We start from the raw sequence: 23224 nt of genomic DNA, 5'->3' as shown, positions 1-23224 counted from the left end.
GCATGTGTGCGAGGATTATGGAGGCGCATTATAAATGTCCATATCAATATATAACCAAACAAATTACTGATGTTTGGTTCAATAGGTTTGTTTTGGAATAGAATTGAACTTGTTCAGTTCCCCTTGATCCCATGAATATGCAAGAAACATTTTATTAAAGCAAACAATAGCTAAGGACCCGTTTGAGCCTGATGGTACTTAACAGACGTAGTCATGTCAGCTTTGTTAACAAATGAATGAACATAGAAGACAGACTGCAAAGTATGTGCCCAGCTTCATGGGCGGTAAAATGAAAACAAACACAATGAAGTATGGTACATAATTTTACTTCAGTATGGCAAAGGAATATGGTTACATGACAATACCAGATGCTGACATGAAACGATGTAGGCGAAAATGAGACGCGTGGGGAAGATGGTGGACAATGATCAACCAATCAAATCACTGCATTCAGAACAGCATTTTACCACAGTTATGTTAAATCTACATAAGAAAGTTTGGAATGTGTAGCACATGATATTTTTTCAAACCAGCTCAAGAGACAAGGAACTTCAAAGTTCAAAGTAAACAAATCTAGAATTATCAAATTTAAAAATAGAAAATATCAAACATGTGGTAGAATGTCAGCTGAATGGATGGTGTGAACACATGCAAGGGGGATAACTCTGATGATACAATGACATGATTTGCAGGAAGTACACGCGGCAAGAAGCTGCGTGCCACAGGATGCTGACTAGAAAAAAACGGTGGAAATTAAGGCAGTTGGAGATCTCCTTCACTGTTCAGGATGGACCAAAGAAATGTAACACAATTCACTTTACATCGTTAGGTTGGCACAAACCCATCTGAAGTTACACATGGAAGAAGGAGACTACACAAACCCTACCTGAAGCCAACGAAGCAGTAATGGTGGCATGAACAATGCACCCTTGCCATGTCAACCCTGTTATTTACTTTGTTAGTAGTGAGACTAGCAACAGGAATAACCAGCTGTACACCAGATGTCACCTCCATACTCTAATAGCACTTGCTCAGCTTTTCTCCCAGCCCAAATATATTTCTCATTTAACAGAAAAATAAATTCACATCTCATATAAATTCTTCAAATCTGTGCTATGGACGAAAACTGGAAATTACAATTTTCAAGTGAAAGTAAAGTTAGAAAAAAGCATGTAACTATGATACATGATTCTAAATGTTGTCTACAGACAGAAATAACTACAGTTCATTTCGAGGCCTGATTAAATCTTTCAAACCACAAAACATGAAACATCGAAAATTAGCACATGGCTCAATCAGGTGACCACTTCACCATACAGAATCTGAAAGAACTACACTAGATCCTGCCAATGTTTTAACAAAAGCTGACAAGAGTAGTCAACACAGCCATCAATCCATTGCTGGACTTGGTAACAAGAATAATCACAACAAATCTAAATATATCTCTACAATATATATAAATTCCTTCTCTGTACTCAAACATCACTGGGAACAAACACATTTCTTCTTGTTAATAAATATTGAAATGGTGATCTTAATTTCAAACAACAAATAAAACAGTTCTCAATAAATAACCTTTTACAAAATAACATTCTCTTCAGTCACCATGTAACCATGAAGTCTCCCCTACATATACCCTCAATGACTGGTTAACTGTACAGGACATGGCTGGACCAATCACAGAAGAAACCTCACCACACTGGGTGGCTGTATACAACTGTAACAAATAGACATTTCACTGTTACAATATTGATATTTATTTTGTTCTTTTTATGATAAAACTACTCATGAACTAAGTAACATATGAAGGAAGAATTAGAAAAATATTTTGTCCTCACAGAAAATCTCAGTCCAGCCAGCCGTTTAATAAATGATCAGGTCCTTGTGTTATTCCAGATGGCAAACGCTGCATCATGTGCATCTTCAATGCGGTAAAATATACTGCGTTAAAACAAGTTAAAGACCAACAGATTCTTTCATACTACCATATCTAATGCGTCATAAATGTATCATGAAAGTATCAGGTGGTCGTTACTATACTAATATTCGTAGTATATAATGTTTCAAATTATATTACTGCAAGTTTTGTTCACTCAATACCCTCAACAAAATGGAATGACAACAGTTGTAATTTCAGGGACAAAGAATATTTCTACATGTCTTAATGTCCCAATATGACATTCCATACCAGAACATTTCTGGACTTATCTTGGTAGGTCCTATTACACATTCTGATGAAGCAGATAATGAAATACTAATATGTAATCATGTTTACTTTATGATTGTTACTGTGTCGAATAAGGACACCTATTGTCTGAGAAGTCTTTATCACTGTGACTACCCATAGGAGGTATATTCATCTTGAAATACTGTAAGTAAAATGTCACTAAGAAGACAGCTATAACAAAACTCCTCACAAAACTTTATCCACCCTATGTAAACTTCAGGAATTAATCTATTTACACACATCTTCCTGGGTCATCTTCCTGTTAAGTATCCATACCTGTTATTATCTACTTTAAAAATCTGTCAAAACAATTGCTTATTAAAGCAGCTTTCATCATAAAACAAACTAAAAGCTACTGCTGAGAGATTAACAAATAAATTAACAATTAATAAATACATAGAGGCTAAAACAATCTAGTAACATTTCAGAGATGATAAGATAATCATGGGCAACAGTTATTCTGAGCAGAAAACACAAAGGCAATAATCAATATTTTTTGCTACATTCTAAAGAGGGATTAAACTACTGAAAGTGAGTCAGTTTGATTTAAGTTTTTAATCAACACTTTGTCCGCCAAATTAACATTTATGACATTATCAAACTTCCACTGAACAATGCCAAACTCACAGAGGCCTTAGCTCAGTTCCATACAGAGTAGTCCCCCTTTAGCATGTCTTGCCTTAAACATCTTGTTCTCGTCTCATTAAATGAGTATTAGACACCAACTTGGACAATTGGCCATATGTTCAAGCATCAAAGTGAACAGATAGTGGTGACAAGAGAGACAACAAATAAATTTGTTTGACTGACAAAGAGTAAAATGATTCATTTTGGCATACTGAAACTTGATACTGGAAAAGAAACAACTGACATCGGTACATCGTGTTTCAACAGAGCTGAACCACACACACAATACCTCCAGCCTGAAAGTACTTGTAGACAGCCAAAATGCTGCAACAACTTAATTAACATTACTACAAAACAGATGCTTTAAGTGTTGTATGTCTAATGTCATTAAGTAAGAATTTCCCAAATAATATAAGCTCAAACTCTGTGGCCATGATTAGCAGTCCTTTCCCAGTCAGGGTGCTACTCCTCTGAAGACATACAAGGATTGTTTAACATGAGAGGTTATGAAAGCTGTGTTGAGCACAAGGGTGAGGGATGTCATGGAATCAGTATGATGAGCGCCCTCAATGACTTTGGCACATAAAGAACAGCAGATCCTGGTGAAGCGGACACAAATATGTTGACGTTACTCTAAATGGTGTTAACAATACATACAGTGAAATTTTCAATTGAGTGAAATGTTAAAAACATGGGAAAAGTGGTAGAATAATTACATGAATTGACAAATACAGAACCCTGTTCTTAAAAGCATTTTTAGAAAATGTTTGATGGGAAAATAAAAACTGGTTCTCAGGCACAATTTTATGAAATAACATTGTTTGGTGAAAAATGTATGCTAGCCACCTGTGAAAATTGTTCGTTTTATGCTGTAATGGGAAGTAAAATGCACTTGAAGGACGTCTTGCTTATCATGCTAAGGGACATTCCAGCCAACCACAAGCCTTCCTGTTCCAGTGTGTGAGTCAGCACAGCGCCTTATAATGGCACTCCAAGACTGCTGTACTGCCAACATGTGTACTTGAAGGTTGTAATTGCTTAAAGAGTGCTGGCGAAAAATTTCCTGTTTTCATATATCACATATTAATTTCAAATGAATTATATTTTACTTAACTCAAATTCACATGGTACCCCAAAGGTCTATGCTCCACTGAAAGCATACATTTAGTATGGATATATGCACTTAAGTTTCATCAGAATTTGAAAATACAATTTCTCACACACTGTTTTCCAAAACCACTAAACACTGGCATATCCTATTCAAAAGTATACAAGTGAAGTGTGAATTGTTCAAAAACATGATCAATGACATTTAAGTACAAATCAGAGACAAATTCTCGCATTATGAATTTAGCAAGGTACAGCAGAGAAATGGACACAGGTGAATAGTGTTTGTACCACTGACCACACATACTTGAAGAACATTAATAATTCAAAACACTCTGATACTGACTGTGAATATTTTGTACGAAAGGTATTCCACTTGAAGGAGTATGATCATCAGTGATAATAATGATTATGATGAAGATGATGCTGTGTCTGAGAGGGGAACATGTACATGGGTGCTTGGCTAGAATCTGGGATATAAATGTCTGTTCATGATTGTGACTGATGATATGAAATATTATGCCATGGCTCAGCATTGTTCACTCAGCTGCACATATACACATTCACAATTCTTAATTAATCAGATTTTATAACTTTACTTATTTGACACTAATACTTAGTGATGCTGTCAAATCTGGATGAGACAGCCATAGTTCTGTAATACATTTACAGTATGTCAGGTGCAATAGTTTTCAAATGGAAATAAATCTCTGTGTTAGTATTAACACAAAACCACTTTTGAACAGAAGTCTACTACACTATCATAGTATAAATACACATGGCAGCTTAGTGAAGCATATGAAACTCAATTAGCAACAGGAGACACATAGTTGAAAGAGACAACTCTCTGACCATATTCAGCTCTGAGGCATGCGTAAGGCATGAATGATGAAAGCATCACAACAATATAAAGAAACACAAGAAAACACCAAGAGCTGCCATTTGAAACCAGCCATACGAACATACATCGCACATAGCTCACCGTCCCCAAGGTCATGGTCAATAAACTAAAAATATCCCTGGGTATGATCATCTGGTTGAATTTCAAACATTTTCAGACATTTTTAAGATTTTGGAACAAACTGGATTGTTGACATCACACCATGAGCAACATGTTACGCTTCCATCAAAATACACATGTTCCTGGATATATAGTTTATATCATCCCAAACTGGCTTCCATATTGCCTTACAGACCACTGTGATGTCATTTCTTACTATGACATTAAAATCAAATGACATCACTTCTCCCTCTGCTACTGAAGCTGGTTAGCTGTACATTTTACAATTAAGATGCTGGTTATCACAGTTTACAAACTGAAAGGGTTGAAGGATGACCTTGCTTTCCAGTACTTTTTGATATCTAGTATAGTAAGACTGGGAAACATGGACGCATGTGAGATTCTCTGTAGGTCATGAACTTCATTAACGTTGGTCTCCATTAGATGACATCTGCTGGCAACATGGGGCATAGCTCCACAATGGAGAACAATGTATGCCATTGTGATATAATGCTGTTGATATGCGCCATATCATCCACCTTATCTCTATAGCATTATGCACTACTAAGCAACTTCAGTTAGAAGGGATATTCCGTAAAGTTTTTTAGGATCAAGAATTACATGTGACTTCAAATATATTTTGTTTTTGATTGAAAAGAAATTCAAGAATTGATGTTACATAACATGTACTTCAAAAATGCACTGCATAACTCTTTCCTCTTGACACCATCATTTTTAAACTGTTAGCCAGCTGCATGTTTCCTTAAAGTGCTCCCCAAAATAAGCAGTTAAAAACAATGTACATCGCCCAAGAAAATTCAGTAGCTTTTACACGAGGTGGAAATTGAAGAACATGTCAGTATTGAAAAGAAAAAACGTGACAGTTTTACAATATTCAGTTAAAATGTTCTTACATTTTAACAAATTTAAAACTACACAAGCCTATATATATCAGATGATATGTAGAGCAGATAACTATAATAATGTCCAGAAGCCTTGTGTTGTACACATTCTGTTCGGTATGTCCCAGCACTTGATGTATAACCTCAATTCTTCGAACACTAGCTTCCAAAAGAAAATAAACTTTTGAAAAGTAAAAATCACTAAAATGATTAATTCAGTGAATCGTTGCAAATGTTGAACAACCAAAGGAGAAAGACCAACAAGCAGATGTAATTTGTTAATTGTGATAAAAATGTTTGCAATGAAATAACATGAACAGTGGTGGTGAAAGATGAGAGAACATCGTACATCGTGTAACGGATGCTGTGATGGAATGACAAGAACAACAGTTCTTATTTAAATGAATCAACATCCTGGCACAGACAGTATGAGCTAGTAGCTACCTCAACTTCTAATAAGTGATGAAAAATTATGTCTTTATCTGAGAAATTGTCTCGTATGAAAAATATCTAGCATTTCATGCACTTCTGAGCCCAAACCCAAAACTGCTTCCGTATATGGGCTACTGATTCGCAATAAGGCTCACTGGACTTGAAGCTTGTCTCTACTCACTGGGGAATAGTCGGAACCTCATGAGTGTCCTGGTGCAGGCCAGAGCCCGTGTCTATGCTATGTACTGCTTTAACAGAAGTGTGGTGACTACAGCAGCAACAGGTCGGACACTGGCAGCGGCTGAGTGAAAACAACACAATAACCATGCAGGTTGATGCTAACAGATGGAGAAAGTCTAACACCACGGTACAGTCATCCAGCAAGACAGCAAGAAGAAGAACACATACAAACTTGTATATCATCTTACAGGAGCCAGTCTCATTGGTGCCAAACCTCTTACATCTGTTGTTAGGGTGGTAGTCATAATTTCAGCCTGGCGTAAAGATTCCTTGTTCGTGTAGAGGTGAAGCAGTCAGGCAGGCAGGCAGGCAGGCAGGGCCGGTGGGCAAGGTTTGTGTGTGGAATGTCCGTGCTTGTCACTTCAGTGGGAGGAATATGTACACTCAAATATGGCTATTTAGCCACTCACTGTAGCCCAGCAGATGGGAAAATCACTCACACTGACCTCTTTAGTCAACCCTTGAATCAAGGCTTGGCTGTTCGTCCAACACGGGGTACAAGCTCCTGCCAGTAAAGGGCAGCAAACTCAGTTGCTTGAAATCAATGGGATTCCTGATGCAATCCGCGCTTAGGTAACATGATCACAAACAACAAAACAAAACTGCCCTGTGTCAACAGCGCATTTCCTTCTGATGGAGTTGTCTCCCTTATAACCGGTCGAGTTTGAAAGTGTCCTCTGTCGCTGGGTCAGTGACCATATTTGGGTCGGTTAACATCTGAAGTCCATCTAGATCTAGAGGGTCTAAGCCTGCTTTAAAAGCTTCATCAGTTGAGAAAAAGTCTGTATCAAAGCTATCTGACATGCCTGTGATAGCATTTCCAAGGTCTTTGGCAAAATCTGGCGTCGGTCGTCCCAATGTGTCATCAGCACCTGTAAGATACAGAAATATTAGGAAACTGGAAACCAGACATCTTTTAATGCTGAATTATGATTCAAAATTAATAATCATAACTTTCCTTTCTTAAGTAACACGTTACATTAAGGATACTTAAGGATTATTGGATACAAATCCAAACACATTGTGAATAAAAATATAAGAAATTAGGAACCTCATTAAATCTGTATTTCACGAGTCGAATAGTTACTAAGTATAGAAATTACAAGTCACACTGGTCATGCAATGAACTGGCCATTTGTGTAATGTAAAGCAAGTACTGATTGTTTGGTGGATATAGCTGGCTTACATCTCACTGGAACCATTTGCTTAGTTCATGGGGATTGAGATTGAGATTGAGATTGAGATTGGTTTCTAATATCCACTGCACCATACAGAAGCCTTATGTGTTCATAGTGTAACCATGCAGTATTGACCATGATTTTGTAATATGTACAAAATAATGATAAAAGTTGGAAATAGATCTGGAAAATAAAGTATCTAAATATGTCTGGTCTTAGTCATTCTCTTGCCACAGAGGTTACTCAAGTCATATCTTCCCACGTAAAATCTGTTCTAATACGGCCATATTTCCCGGTTCTCGTAAGATCCCCTGTCAGCAAAAAATCGCAACACGAATTATCTCCCTTCTTTTTATCCAATCAGAACACGTGTTACATCGACTTAGAGCCAATATGGCACCCACCAAGGAGTTATTTGAACAACATGCAAAGGATAGATTTGCTATTTCATGTTTAACTGAAAACCAGAAACTAGCAATAGAAAGTGGGGCCACAAATATCCCTGCTCTGTCAGTGACTTATGTTGATGTGACACACAAGGCATTTAATGGCTAGCTTGTCCGTTGTCAACATGGGCGATGGAGACGCCATTGATCTGCCATTACATGACTGAGTTCTGTGTAGAAGAACGTTTGCGCATTGCGCAGTGGAAGAGGTTCTAGTTTTCCAGAAGCATACGGAAATTACCGAGGCTTTGCGAATGATCACTTTTGAAACGTCGCTGATTGCACAACTAAATCTGAAAGCAACCAATCACGAATCCTGAACACTCGCACCATGGCCGTATTAAAACAGAGGTTATGTGGGAAGATATGACCGAGTAACCTCTGTGGGAAGAGAATAGGTCTTAGTTGCTTGTTTGAGATTGATTCAAAACAGCTTAAACATAAATAGATTTAATGGCATGCAATAAATCAGACTTACAGCCCTAAGCACTTTGTGACCAAGAGCAATCCCTGTTTACAAATTTAGTAAAAACCTTTGAAATAAGCAAAAGAAAGTTACCGGTAAGAACAATATCTGGAATTTTGTTATTGGCCGAAGGAGATAAGTGCTGGGGTGTGTTCGGCTGCGGACTAGTGACCCCACCATTCCCCACCACCCCTGTTTGCCCAAGCATCTGCTGCTGCTGGAGCCCCATCTCCAGGGTGCGGAAGATCTGCTGCTGTTGCTGTTGCTGGAAGTCCTGGCTGTCCATGCCTGACTGGGAGAAGATAGCTGAAGAGTAGGAGGCCACACTGCTGCTTGCACTCATGGCAGACTCCATTGTTGAAATAGGGGTGTTATCAGGTAACTGCAAACGAAAAACGTCAGAATGAAGGCATAATTCACAATATTAGAAAAATATTGGCAGAGAATAAAAAGTCTGTGATGCATGAATTGTTTGGGGTTGAAAATTTGCTGACAGGTATGATTTCATGTTGAAAAATGAATGTCTGGACCCCTACTCTCTTCCTAGTTAAGCAAGGGACAACAGGACACTTAAATGGGATTCTTATCATAGCCATGGGATTCTTATCATGAGCTTGCCCAAGGAAAGCTTACCAAAGTATGACAAAAGCAATCCATGTTTGCGACATTTGTATACCCCGATACTTAAATATGCATAGTTGTCAAGCACAGGCTATAGGTGGTGACCGAAATGAGCGAAAGTGCAATAGAAGATATATAAATACATTCATCCATGTACTTCCTGGCCCCATAATTTGGTAGCAATTGCACAAAAAATATGCTAGTCATCAAATCCATGTCAATGAATATATCTTCGTTATTTTTTCATCAAATTAATTATAGAGGAATATGTAAAGAAAAGTTTGAATTGACATCTAATTCTCCCTGCTCTGTCACAAGTCTAAAAATAATAAGACATCATCAGTCAGTGACGAGTCTGAACCAGCATATTGTAGCATTGCTTAAGGCATTATAAGCATGTTAAAACAGCTGATAATAGTCAGTTTGCTTATACTAGATCTAACTAAACTCATTTAAAGACAAGTTTAGTTTAGCAGACTGAAGGTGTTTGACAGAGACTATATCATGTGATAGATATTAATGAAAGCAAGACAGGAATCTAGGAAGCAATTACATAGTCCACACCTAAAGTTGTCTCAACCATAAATAGACAATATATACAGTAACGAGCAGAAAATATGTAACTTTTCACAGACGTAGTTTCAAAATTTATTTACTGATAAATTCAGTTATATTTTTCATACATCCACTCTGGATATTGAAGTTTACATTTATGCAAGTCAATAGTCTGTTAGTCCACCGTTTCTCTCGATGCACTGCTGAATACGGCGTCCCATGCTGTCAGTCAAATTGTCTATGTAGTCCTGGGGTAGGCCCACCCATATTTGACTGATGAGATTAGACCACTCAATGACACTCTTCGGTTCCAACTTTTCTAATTTGTCCTTCATAATCTGCCACACATTTTCAATTGGGTTCTGGTCTGGTGATGCCGCTGGAAATTTCTGTAAGGTCATGTGACTCCTATCAAACCAGTTACAGGTGTGTCTTGACTTGTGTACAGGTGCATTGTCCTGTAAAAGTTTGAAAGCTATTCCACTCTGTCCTATATGGGATTCCACTATGCCTTCTTGTATAAGTTGACAGTACTTGCGTGAATCCATCCTTCCTGTAATAGTTAGCAGCGGCGTTACCCCGAAGTTTGCCTATACCACCCCAAACCATGACACTGGGTGAGAACTTCGGAACCATTTTGCAGCTATGTCCACCTCTTGACCACCTCTTTCTTGTGATCCTATAAAACTGAAACTTTCATTCGTCCGTAAAAATCACATTTGAAAAGTCTGTACCCTGCATTTCCCTGCACCACTCGAGCCTTTTCTTCATATGTGCTGTTGTCATCAATGGAACTTTCTTCGCACTCGCTTGACATATCCAGATTGCTTTAAAGATCTTCTGATTGTCCATTCTGATACCTTAGGGTTCCTTGACTTGACGCCTTCACGGCAAGCTGTTTTGCAGACCAGTTTGGATGCACGCCACAGCGCCACGCGATACATGCGGCATATCGTCTGTCATTTGCCCCAAGAGTAGCAAGAACGCCCCGATCCAGCCTGTCGCTCTGTCCCTAACCCTGCGTCAAATTTCGTCAAATTTCAGTAAACAGAGGCCCGATGCAGTCCCGTCAGTTTCACAAGTCTAGTTACGGATGTAATACCTGCTTCATAATATGCCAAAAGTCAATTTCTGTTGTTTTGTAACGTCGTGGCAAAGCTTCGGTATCGTCTGTTAGCAACGAGGTCACGTGATCAAGCCATCCCTGAACCCAAGGGAGATAATTCCATACCAACGAGGCAAGCTACTGGCAGCTAGAAACAATATATTTCGGCTTTTTTGATAGTAGGATCGAGGCTATAGAATAAAGTTTTTTGTCGCATTTTTTCTGCTCGTTACTATATATAGCCAGCAGTTTCTCAAAACTTTGTCTCAATCTTGAACAATCAAAAAACGTTTAGCAAATAGTCTCTAATATCTCTTAAATTCCATATTTCAAAGTGTTTCATGAGTGACTGGCCATGTTTATTAACGCAACTGACATTTGTTAGAAAGAAAAACAATATAATGCATTAGAAATTGCATTATTTACATCATTGTGACGAATTTCATGAATAATTCTTGAACTATAATGGTCTAATATTATAGATATTCCTGAAACAATTTTGGTGTTTTCTGGTATGTAAAGCATCTTGACAGTGACCAGGACCATTTTTTAAATGGAAGAGCAACAAGTTAAGCTGTTAAAAGTGTAAGTGATCTAACATGCCTGATCTAAAATTGCCTTGTAATCTGATGAAGAGAAAGGGATAATGCCAAGGTCCCCATCATGGTTTGTGCTCTCTTGTAACCTTGACCTTTCCTGAAAATTAGCCACAATGGAATTAGGAGTAGTCTGGAGCCTTATTCTTAGACACGTAAATACTCCAGTTATTTTTGTAAAATCTCACAAGAAACTCATAGTTTGTTGAAATAAGTGAAAATTCAAATGAAACTTATACAGTTATATTTGAACTTATTTAATAATGTGAAAATTCAAAATGTCAAAGCCAGACATACATTAACATGCCAGCAAGGACTTTTCTGGATACTTTAGGCTTCAAACATTACTATGCACATTACTATTAGACACAAGCTATCAATCTTTCTGTTCACATAATGACTTGCATATAGTGAACATTCACTTATGCGAAAGGACCTACATGATGTTTGCACAACATCAACTGAATGAGACACATCATTCTGAGTTGCAAATGCCTGAAATGCTGTGTTCACTATACTTGTTGCTGACCATATGCACAAAGACATGCAAACACAGTAAGTCCTCAATCTAACAAGTATAAATCAGACTACCGTGCAGCCATATCAGAAATAAAGTCATATGAAAACACTTACATTGTCAAACAGAACTTCATACTATGAGAATTCTATCAAGCAATCTTTGCCTCATGACTTAAAATGCATGCAATTTAACATGTTCCTCTTGCCCACCAGCGACATCAGGAGCAAACAAACCACACGTGGAATAGAACATTGGTTTGAGGCATGATGAATAGATATCAACTAAGCTAATCTACAGCCTGATTCTGATTTGGATAGAAGATGATAAAGTAGTTCAGGCATGGTTCGAGTTCAATATCAAATGCATGATTCTTACTTAATCATCCTGTGGGGATTCATTATCAGTAGAATGATGTAATGGAGGTCCCTGGATTCCAATGGAAGTCCCCAGGAAGGTTTTTGATGAGGTACCCAGGAAGGTATCTAATGGAGGGTCTGGATGGGGTCCCCAGGAAGGTATCTAATGGAATGTCTGGATGGGGTCCCCAGGAAGGTATCTAATGGAATGTCTGGATGGGGTCCCCAGGAAGGTATCTAATGGAGAGTCTTGATGAGGTCCCCAGGAAGGTATCTAATGGAGAGTCTTGATGAGGTCCCCAGGAGGAATCTAATGGAGAGTCTTGATGGGGTCCCCAGGAAGGTATCTAATGGAGGGTCTGGATGGGGTCCCCAGGAAGGTATCTAATGGAGGGTCTTGATGGGGTCCCCAGGAAGGTATCTAATGGAGAGTCTTGATGAGGTCCCCATGAAGGTATCTAATGGAGAGTCTTGATGGGGTCCCCAGGAAGGTATCTAATGGAGGGTCTGGATGGGGTCCCCATGAAGGTATCTAATGGAGAGTCTTGATGGGGTCCCCAGGAAGGTATCTAATGGAATGTCTTCATGGGGTCCCCAGGAAGGTATCTAATGGAGGGTCTGGATGGGGTCCCCAGGAAGGTATCTGATAGAGGTCCTCAGGAGGTTTTAATGGGGTCCCCAGGATGGTATCTAATGGATTCTTGAGGGGTCCCCAGGATGGTAATGGAGGTTCTTGATGGGGTCCCCAGGAAGGTATCTAATGGAGGAAGTCTTGGAGGGTCTTGGGGTCCCCATGAAGGTATCTAATGGAGAGTCTGGATGGGGTCCCCAGGAAGGTATCAAATCTGGATGGGGTCCCCATGAAGGTATCAAATGGAGAGTCTTGATGGGGTCCCCAGGAAGGTATATAATGGAGGGTCTTGATGGGGTCCCCAGGAAGGTATCTAATGGAGGGTCTGGATGGGGTCCCCAGGATGGTGGTGGTGGTGGTGGTGGGGGTGGTGGAATTGGGTTTAACGTCATGCTTGAGAATATTTTGCTCATATGACGACGTGCATGCGTATGTATATGTATGTGCGGCTGCTTGTACTAGCCCAGACTGAAGCTGGTTTTATAGTGCTAGCCCACTGAGATACCATGCCGCAGTGACGCAGAAATACCCCACTCAGACACATTATACTGACTCCCGAGCCAACCAGTCCTTGTTGTACCCATTAATGCCGAGCGCCAGGCAGGGACCAACAAGTACAATATTTTAACGTCTTTTGGTATGACACGGTCGGGGATCGAACCCGCGACTTTCCGCACTCCGGGCGGACGCTCTAACCACTACACCACGGAGGCGGTCCCCCAGGAAGGTATCAAATGGAGGGTCTTGATGGGGTCCCCAGGAAGGTATCTAATGGAGAGTCTTGATGGGGTCCCCAGGAAGGGATCTAATGGAGGGTCTGGATGAGGTCTCAATGGAGGTTCTTGATGGGGTACCCAGGGAGGTATCTAATGGAGGTTCTTGATGGGGTCCAAAGGATGGTTTCTAATGGAGGTTCTCAGGGAGGATCTTGATGGAGTCCCCAGGATGGTATGCCCCAGGAAGGTATCTAATGCAGGTTCTCGATGGTGTCCCTTGGATGGTATCAAATGGAGGTTCTTGATGGGGTCCCCAGGTAAGTATCAAATGGAGGTTCTTGATAATGTCCCCATGGTGGTATCAAATGGAGGTTCTGGCTGAGGTCCCCAGGATCTTATCTAATGGAGGTTCTTGATAGGGTCCCCTGGGAGATATCTAATTGAGGTTCTTGATGGGGTCCCCTGGGAGATATCTAATTGAGGTTCTTGATGGGGTCCCCAGGATGGTATCTAATGGAGGTTCTTGATGGGGTCCCCAGGATGGTATCTAATGGAGGTTCTTGATGGGGTCCACAGGAAGGTATCTAATAGAAGTCCTCAGGGAGGTTTTTAATGGGGTCCCCAGGATGGTATCTAATGGGGGTTCTTGATGGGGTCCCCTGTGAGATATCTAATAGAGGTTCTTGATGGGGTCCCCAGGATGGTATCTAATGGAGGTTCTTGATGGGGTCCACAGATGGAAGGTCCCCTGGGATGGTATCTAATGAAGGTTCTTGATGGGGTCCCCTGGGAGATATCTAATGGAGGTTCTTGATGGGGTCCCCAGGATGGTATCTAATGGAGGTTCTTGATCGGGGTCCACAGGAAGGTATCTAATAGAGGTCCTCAGGGAGGTTTTTAATGGGGTCCCCAGGATGGTATCTAATGGAGGTTCTTGATGGGGTCCCCAGGATGGTATCTAATGGAGGTTCTTGATGGGGTCCCCAGGATGGTATCTAATGGAGGTTCTTGATGGGGTCCCCAGGATGGTATCTAATGGAGGTTCTTGATGGGGTCCCCAGGAAGGTATCTGATAGAGGTCCTCAGGGAGGTTTTTAATGGGGTCCCCAGGATGGTATCTAATGGAGGTGCTCAGGGAGGTTCTTGATGGGGTCCCCAGGAAGGTATCTAATGGAGGTTCTTGATGGGGTCCCCAGGATGGTATCTAGTGGAGGTTCTTGATGGGGTCCCCAGGAAGGTATCTGATAGAGGTCCTCAGGGAGGTTTTTAATGGGGTCCCCAGGATGGTATCTAATGGAGGTGCTCAGGGAGGTTCTTGATGGGGTCCCCAGGAAGGTATCTAATGGAGGTTCTTGATGGGGCCAGGAAGGTATCTTATGGAGGTGCCCAGGGAGGTTCTTGATGGGGTCCCCAGGAAGGTATCTTATGGAGGTGCCCAGGGAGGTTCTTGATGGGGCCAGGAAGGTATCTAATGGAGCTGCCCAGGGAGGTTCTTGATGGGGTCCCCAGGAAGGTATCTACTGTAGGTCCTCAGGGAGGTTTTTGATGGGGTCCCCAGGATAGTATCTAATGAAGCTTCTTGATGAGGTCCCCAGGATGGTATCTAATGGAGGTCCTCAGGGAGGTTCTTGATGGGGTCCCCAGGATGATATCTCATAGGTCCTCAGGGAGGTTCTTAATGGGTTCCTCAGGAAGGTATCTGATTGAGGTCCCCAAGGAGGTTCTTGATGATGTTGCCAGGAAGGTATCTAATGGAGGTTCTGGATGAAGTCCCCAGGAAGGTATCTAATGGAGGTGCCCAGGGAGGTTCTTGATGGGGTCCCCAGGAAGGTATCTAATGGAGGTTCTTGATGGGGCCAGGAAGGTATCTTATGGAGGTGCCCAGGGAGGTTCTTGATGGGGTCCCCAGGAAGGTATCTTATGGAGGTGCCCAGGGAGGTTCTTGATGGGGCCAGGAAGGTATCTAATGGAGCTGCCCAGGGAGGTTCTTGATGGGGTCCCCAGGAAGGTATCTACTGTAGGTCCTCAGGGAGGTTTTTGATGGGGTCCCCAGGATAGTATCTAATGAAGCTTCTTGATGAGGTCCCCAGGATGGTATCTAATGGAGGTCCTCAGGGAGGTTCTTGATGGGGTCCCCAGGATGATATCTCATAGGTCCTCAGGGAGGTTCTTAATGGGTTCCTCAGGAAGGTATCTGATTGAGGTCCCCAAGGAGGTTCTTGATGATGTTGCCAGGAAGGTATCTAATGGAGGTTCTGGATGAAGTCCCCAGGAAGGTATCTAATGGAGGTGCCCAGGGAGGTTCTTGATGGGGTCCCCAGGAAGGTATCTAATGGAGGTGCCCAGGGAGGTTCTTGATGGGGTCCCCAGGAAGGTATCTAATGGAGGTGCCCAGGGAGGTTCTTGATGGGGTCCCCAGGATGGTATCTAATGGAGGTGCCCAGGGAGGTTCTTGATGAGGTCCCTAAGATAGTATCTAATGGAGGTCCTCAGGTAGGTTCTTGATGGAGTCCCCAGGAAGGTATCTAATGGAGGTTCTTGTTGGCGTTGCTAAGAAGGTATCTAATGGAGATCCCCAGGGAGGTCTCCAATAGAAACCAGTGCCCATGATTCACACAAGAGTGGACAACCATGGAGAGGTGGAAGATGCAATGTTGCTCATTCATTAGCAAAAGTATTCCGACAGTGAGCATGGAGGCTGCTAGCCATTTTGGTTGCTGTGGTTCAAACAATTACAAATGTATGTCTACATCATCAGTGTCCATGAAGAGTCTCAATTCAATATGCAAGTGGAGCACAAGGAACAGCACTTTGCTTCTCATACATTCTACATCAAAATTTTGTTCAGAACCCAAAAACTGAAAAGGATTATCAGTTCAAACACAGACACTCCTGTGCAATTGACTTTGCAACTGAAAATGATGTCATGAAAGGATGTGGTCCAGATTACCAGCTTTCATGTCAGTGGAGTCATGTTGTATATGCTTTAATTGTAATGAAATAAAAATAACATATTTGATCAGAAAAAGGTTTCACTGACTTAAACAAGTAATTTGAATCACATCAAGGACTGAATGCTGTGGTACACTACCATGTGGAACTGCTCAAACTGCTGTTGTAGTGCATTGGTCTGCTGTTGCTGCTGCAGGTAGTATGCCTCGGCGAAAGGGGAGCTGTTGATTGTGGACGTTGGGGGGAGGCCTGGAGACTGAGCGGGGGAGTATGACGGTTGTGACAACGGCGATGTGGGAGATTGACAGCCAGTCTCTGACACATTATTTCTATACTGCGTCATAGACGGCTGAAAGAGTAACCAGGATGTACAGATACCAAACATGATAATGAGGGAGAAATACATTAAATAACAGAAGAAATTGCAATCATCAGTACTACATCATCAGCATTTGAAACAATCACTGGGAAAGAAATGAAAAAAAGCCCAGCCAACTGGAGACAAGTGGATATACCCAATGAAGTCAGTCACAGCTTGCTTCATCAATGTCATATCAGGTTCATGGCAAACATGTGTAAAAGGTCTGGCAACCAGGCCTTCCATTAGTAATTAACTGCAGTTCAAGAACAGCTGTTTCTGCTTTCAGTGAGTGAGTTGGTTCATTGCCACTTTGAACAGGGTCAGATTTCATTTGTTGCGTTTACAAAGCTGCAGATCATCTTTCAAATAAAACAGAAAATAATAAGACACCTCCCTTCTCTACATAAAATGAGACATGGCCTGAGAAGAGTGACTCTATTTTTAATTTGACTGTTGTTTAGATGAATCCACCAAGACAGGAAGCCTTGACCTACAATCCTATTAGCTTCCTCTTGTACACGAAGGGTTGCTAACGTCCCATCCTAGATGAAGTTTAATGACACTTAAGATAGCATTTTGATTACCCCTTTGTCAGGCAAAATGTTGAAGGAAAGCATGCGCTGTGTACACATGTACCACCTTTGGGCCTTCCACAAGCATGGGTATAGCACTGACAAAACACATCTTCCCTAGGCAAGGGAGTAAACTGAATTTAAAAGTCCACTTTCCACCCTTACCAAACTAGGCTGGAATTATGGAGTAATATTTCTCTGGACCAACAGTTCTATGCATAATCCAATCAAAATCACAATTGCTCTGCAGATTTTGGCTGATTGCAGAATTTGAAGAGCACTTAAGCATCAAAAGATACTTTTCAAATCTTTTTATGCTTCATGGGAATAACACATATTATATCAGTCAATGAGATCTGAGTCTGAACTGGGAACCATTTTGTTTGAAGTATATACTGGCAATATGAGAGTTAGAATCTCACATCAGGACATTTATACAAGGGATATGACTAATGGTAGCTCCAGGTGGTGCCATGATCAAGGCATGGAATTCCAGCACAGTAAGAGTGGAAATTGGACCTTTACAGTCAGTACTTCCTGGCCTTGGGATGATGACAAACCAGGATTATGATTGGATTAAGAGCTGTGACCAAAAGATCCTGGTATATATAGGAGAGACAAATCCTGAACTTAACTCTGCCTTGAAACTACTGATTTCCTTTCAGGAGAGGTATTTTGTCTAATTTGGTGACATAAACTTTTAGCTTTAACAGAAAAAGATAATCAAAAGAGTTGCCCAATAACTGAGACTCTGCAACTTACCTTTAAGAAAGCAGCAAATAATACAATGTCTAAAATACCAGTACACAAAATTTGCAATAAGAACATCTAATCCTGGTATTGAGGCAAGTAAAGGCTTTGCATGAACATGTGTATATGTTATAACAGATTGTCAAACATCTCATCATGAGAACCACAAAGTAACCAATTAGAAGACAAAACATCCATGCACAACCCTGTTTGACCACAACTACAACCTAAGTCCTGACATCTCGCCACACACCATGCACTGTCTACACATCAACAGCCTAAAGAATGGGTGTCCTCACTGCCTCCATACCTGTTAACTGGCCTTCCACGCTGCACACCAATTAGAACTTCCTTACAATCACTTTATAATACCTATTCCCAACTATATCTGTTACAGATATGACTTTTCCTTCTAGTAGATTGTTTTATTTCACAGGTTCAGATTTCCTACCCCTATAGCTGATACCATGTATATTTTAGGCCTCTATTGGTATTCAACTAGAAATTGTACTATCAAAATGACATTCCAAAACATGGATGGAAATATGTTAGCATTTTCAGATGAAGTTTTATGATGAATTCTGGTTTTCATCTATATCTCTCTGATGGACTTTAAGTCCATGATGTGCATGCTTAATGCTTATGCCACACCTTAATTCTTTTCTTCAAAGTTTTATTACCACCTTTAGTTCATAGGTAATTCTAGCAGATGACATCCAATAAATGTTTGAAGAGTAGTATCTTTAAGAAATGAACTCTCAATTTCCATATTTGTAAAATGTGGCACAATTTCATAAGTTCAAGTAAAGGCAAAACTGCAATATCTTTCTGCAAGGGTTCAAAATGGCTGTCGATTGTGTCAGCTCATCCAGGAAGTTGATACTGACCTGTGATTGCTGTTCATGTTCACATGATGTAATATGCACCTGCGGTACGCGATGGTGCGGCGAGTACGGCTGTTGCTGTTGCGGAGATGTTTGCGACTGTTGTTGATGTGGGTGAGGGTGGTGGTTATTGTATACAGGGTGTGGAGCAGCAGCCTGGGCGGAGGAGGAGTTGGGTGCTCGGTGACGCTGCTGCTGCTGCTGGTGCATATACAACAGATACTGCTGACGTATTCGGGGATCCACACTTAACTTACTGGGGTCCATATTGCCAACCTACAACCAAACACAGTCACAAAAACACACAACTGAGGAACTCAAACTGAAGCAACTCGAAAACAATGGACTTGAAATAAAAAGAGGAAGCACATGTTTCACATACTAAGGCAAGGGGAACACAATAATCTAAGCAACACTTGTCAGCGGCTAACATGCACCCTTTAGAACCAAAACATTTAATCAAATTTAAATTCATAAAAAATGGACCAAGGAAATTGCAGTTGTTACTTGCCTGGAATTGGACAAGTTAAAAAAGCTTCAGAAAATTTGGAAAACAAGTTGTTATTCCTTCTAAATTAATCCTTGTCAAGAACAAGTACAATATATGCAAAATCTTAATTCTTCAAAGTACAATTAGAAACAATGGCATACATAAGTAGACAGGCATTAGATTATTATATGAATAATATTATCACTATGAATATAAACACTATCATGCAAGATTGCTTTCTGTTTGTCAGTAAGGCTGCCTGTTTCTGTACATACACTGATGTGAGTATATTATTCAAAATACAATGTAATGCCAGACATACTTCCAGTCAGTCAGTTTGCAACATCACTAGTGTCAAAAGGAAATCTATCATTAACTACTGATGGTTAAATCTATTTCTATCAATGTTTAGTTCTTTTGAGGGAATCAAGTAAATCACATTCTCAGAAATAATGTTGTTTACATAAATGAAGGAATGATACACAGGAAATCTTTCTAACCATGATTTATGCCACAAATGTTACAGAAAGAGAAATAGGTTTTACAAAATATTTAACATTTTCTGACATCGTCTAAAATGTATCTCTGCCCTGAAAAGGTTACCATTATAAGCTATTTAGCCATTTTTCAACTGGCCATATGAGCACAGGTCCCAAAGTTTGGTGCTAGAGGGTTTGTTATGATGATGGTAATCTCTATATCATAACATCATGCTGCTACACATCACACCCAAAATCACAATCTAGCAATTCGAAAAACACTCGCCTTGCAACTAATTCTAACTAAATGTTTTTCAAGCTGAGTGCTTAAACCGTAGACAGACAGCCACAGGTAAGAATTTCTACTGTCTAATTTTGTCTAGATACAAAGCTACACTTTACGCACAGTATCAGCTCAACATCACAACAGACAATAATCAGACATACCATCTGCTCTCTAGAGTATCACAGTACTAAATAAGATGCAAACTTAAAATGTTCACTCACTATTTGTCTAAACATGATCAAATTGTTTTGTCCACACATGCAAATTGACCAATCGGTTTTTTTTTCTTACAGAAAAGTCCAAATTAGGTATTTTTCTTGAAATACTTTTCACAGAGCATAACTGAGACCTCTATCTTGAGGGCAGACGGTCAACCTCTGAAAGCAGACATGACACTACAGGAGTACTTACTGGTGGTGAGAGGGGTATCCTCATCTGATTAGTATTACTGAGCACAAGTGGACTAGGAACTCCTTGCGCATGACGACGTCGCTGCCCAGGACTCTGTTGGCTAGTGACATGTTGTTGCTGTGGCGACATGGTCATGTGATTGAGACTGGTTGGGGAGAGGTTTACTGGGCTACCTTGTTGCTGATAGTCTTGTGGTTCAACGTCCAGCGGCGTTGCCATGGGTGATGGGAAGTTGAGCACGGTAAGGTCGGGTAGCGACCCAGTGTTGTTTGAGATGGGTATGTGAGGAGCTCCTGAATCTTGTTCTTGTGATGGGTAAATGCTGCAAAAGCAACAAAATGTAACTACTGCAAAGAACAACTCCAAAGATGTAGACAATTAGCTTATAACTGATCAAATCATCTTTGATGGCATCATCAGGAGCAGACAACCCAGGGGACTACAGTGTGTTAATTTTTTCAATATTCTAACCAGGATGGAAAGTAACATCAAGATAATGCTTCATAAATTGTGCTCATGTACAGAGAAAAACAAGGTCTCGGACAAAAGTGAGTAAGGTTTCACACAGCTTTTAGCAATATTCCAGCAATATCACGACAAGAGACACCATCAGTGGGATTCACACTCGGTGCCCATTTCGGGAATCAAACCCATGGCTTGGGCGAGACATGCAGACACTTTCACCACTAACCTACTTATCCCCTTTAGCGTAGGTAAATATTGTAAAAGCAATGGACAAAGAAGGCTCTGTAGCCTCCCCCATTGTCTCAGTCACACAGCATTAATAGGAGATCAGTGTCCACAGTCTTTTATTTGGTAAGGCGTTGCACGGGGATCAAACAATTCCACCCTCCCAGGCTGCATGTAAAATATTACTCACTTGATGTTGGGTACTTCACATGACTTTGGCCGAGATTGCGCAAGCTGAAGGAGAAAAGCAACAGTGAAAATATCTCCATGGTAAAGTGTGGCAATCACTCAGTAGGCCGTTACATATCACTGACAGTCAGTGAGGGAGGAAAGGCCCAGTGTGATGTAGAACAAAGGTGTTAGAAACCACACTCACAGGGCTGAGGTCACGACTGGATTTGAACACAAGACCAGTATATTTGGCAGCTAAGGAACATTACCATTCATAGAATCTCCTGTGAAAAGCTTTGGCCTTATCACTTATCTTGTCCTTATAGAAAAAGTCAAACAAAATCAAGAAAAAAAATTCTTCCTTTTCAAATGCTGGCAAGATGAAAATCTTAAACAAGATTTTTTTTTCAATATATCTATTGCTACAAATGTAAAACAAATCATATTGTTTACAACAAACAAAAAACTACATATGATATAAATGACTTTTCAATCTTGACGCAAAAAGGGTAATCATATTTACATTCTTGGGCAAATTTTTAGAAAATATATAATTTTCAATGTTTATGCCTTTAACAAATTTGAACCCACTTTTATGATCTGAAAAGTTATTTCAGTTTCTACTGAGTAGTTTTAGAGGAAAAGACCTCAGTCAGCTTCCCAACCACATCATGTGATACTATGATTGTGAAAGTACAGCAAAACTATATATAATTATTAAAAAGCTTGCTAAGCACATGAAATACATGAAACGAAAATTAAACACCCAATTATTCTTTCTAACTTGAATTTGCCCAAAATACAAACATGGTAGAAAATACAACATTTTATATCCAAAAAAAGATAAATCTCTCCCATCATAATTGAAAACATAGACCACAACCCTACCACACCATCAGTACAAACAACACAGTTGATGAGACTTGGTTTGAAAGAAAGGATTTTGTAATCTAGCCAAGAAGCCATTGAGAGGTTCCTCTTGATCTCAGATTGCAATCTGCTGCAGACTGAAACTAAAAGGATACTCCAGTAGCTGTAGATCAGTTTAACAGAGCTTATGCCCAACCACAGACACAGAGAGCACAGCAGGGACTACCAGTTATTTCACCCTCCTCATCAATCAACACACCTTTTTGGGATCCCAGTAACCTCCGTCGCCCATATTCTGGCCAGCAACTTCAGCTACTGGGGAAGAAAATTACACATGGTATAATCAACATTGTAAGAAAAACATAACACAAACACAGTCTTGTCAATAAATCCATTGTTGAATGTAGAGTTGTGGCATTGACATATTGACCCAATCCAAAGCCCTATGCTAAGGTACCAAACTGTGTATAAGAGTGAGTGAGTAGGTAAGGTTTTACGCCACTTTCAGCAATATTCCAGCAATATCACAGCGAGAGACAGAAGAGGGCTCACACATTATACCCATGTGGTGAATTGAACCTGG

At 40.4% G+C, this 23224-nt stretch overlaps 1 protein-coding gene and 1 long non-coding RNA gene across 6 annotated transcripts in view; one reads left to right on the top strand and one right to left on the bottom strand.

The window, feature by feature from the left end:
• Positions 1–310: 310 nt before the first annotated feature.
• Positions 311–23224, bottom strand: part of LOC124265720 (CREB-regulated transcription coactivator 1-like) — a 63479-nt gene continuing 40565 nt past the window's right edge. For 2 of the 5 annotated variants that reach the window (XM_046700531.1, XM_046700533.1), the window contains 8 exons: positions 22901–22956; positions 21791–21834; positions 20911–21232; positions 19248–19520; positions 16817–17026; positions 11510–11602; positions 8719–9007; positions 311–7407 (listed from right to left, as the gene is read on the bottom strand). In XM_046700531.1, coding sequence (XP_046556487.1) covers positions 7184–7407; positions 8719–9007; positions 11510–11602; positions 16817–17026; positions 19248–19520; positions 20911–21232; positions 21791–21834; positions 22901–22956 — 1511 coding nt within the window. In that variant the 3' untranslated portion in view covers positions 311–7183. The remainder of the gene's footprint in view (positions 7408–8718; positions 9008–11509; positions 11603–16816; positions 17027–19247; positions 19521–20910; positions 21233–21790; positions 21835–22900; positions 22957–23224) is intronic. The other 3 variants (XM_046700535.1, XM_046700534.1, XM_046700536.1) reach the window with 3 other exon arrangements.
• LOC124265721 lies at positions 12687–13876 on the top strand. Its single transcript, XR_006895511.1, has 3 exons — positions 12687–12869; positions 13245–13355; positions 13737–13876. It is a non-coding gene; the product is annotated as an uncharacterized LOC124265721 (long non-coding RNA).

Source organism: Haliotis rubra, unplaced genomic scaffold (genome assembly GCF_003918875.1).
Source record: "Haliotis rubra isolate DU_JTF1 unplaced genomic scaffold, ASM391887v1 Scf99, whole genome shotgun sequence".
Taxonomy (NCBI): domain Eukaryota; kingdom Metazoa; phylum Mollusca; class Gastropoda; order Lepetellida; family Haliotidae; genus Haliotis; species Haliotis rubra.
The sequence above is the reverse complement of the archived record's forward strand: the minus strand, read 5'-3'. Positions and strand labels throughout refer to the sequence as shown.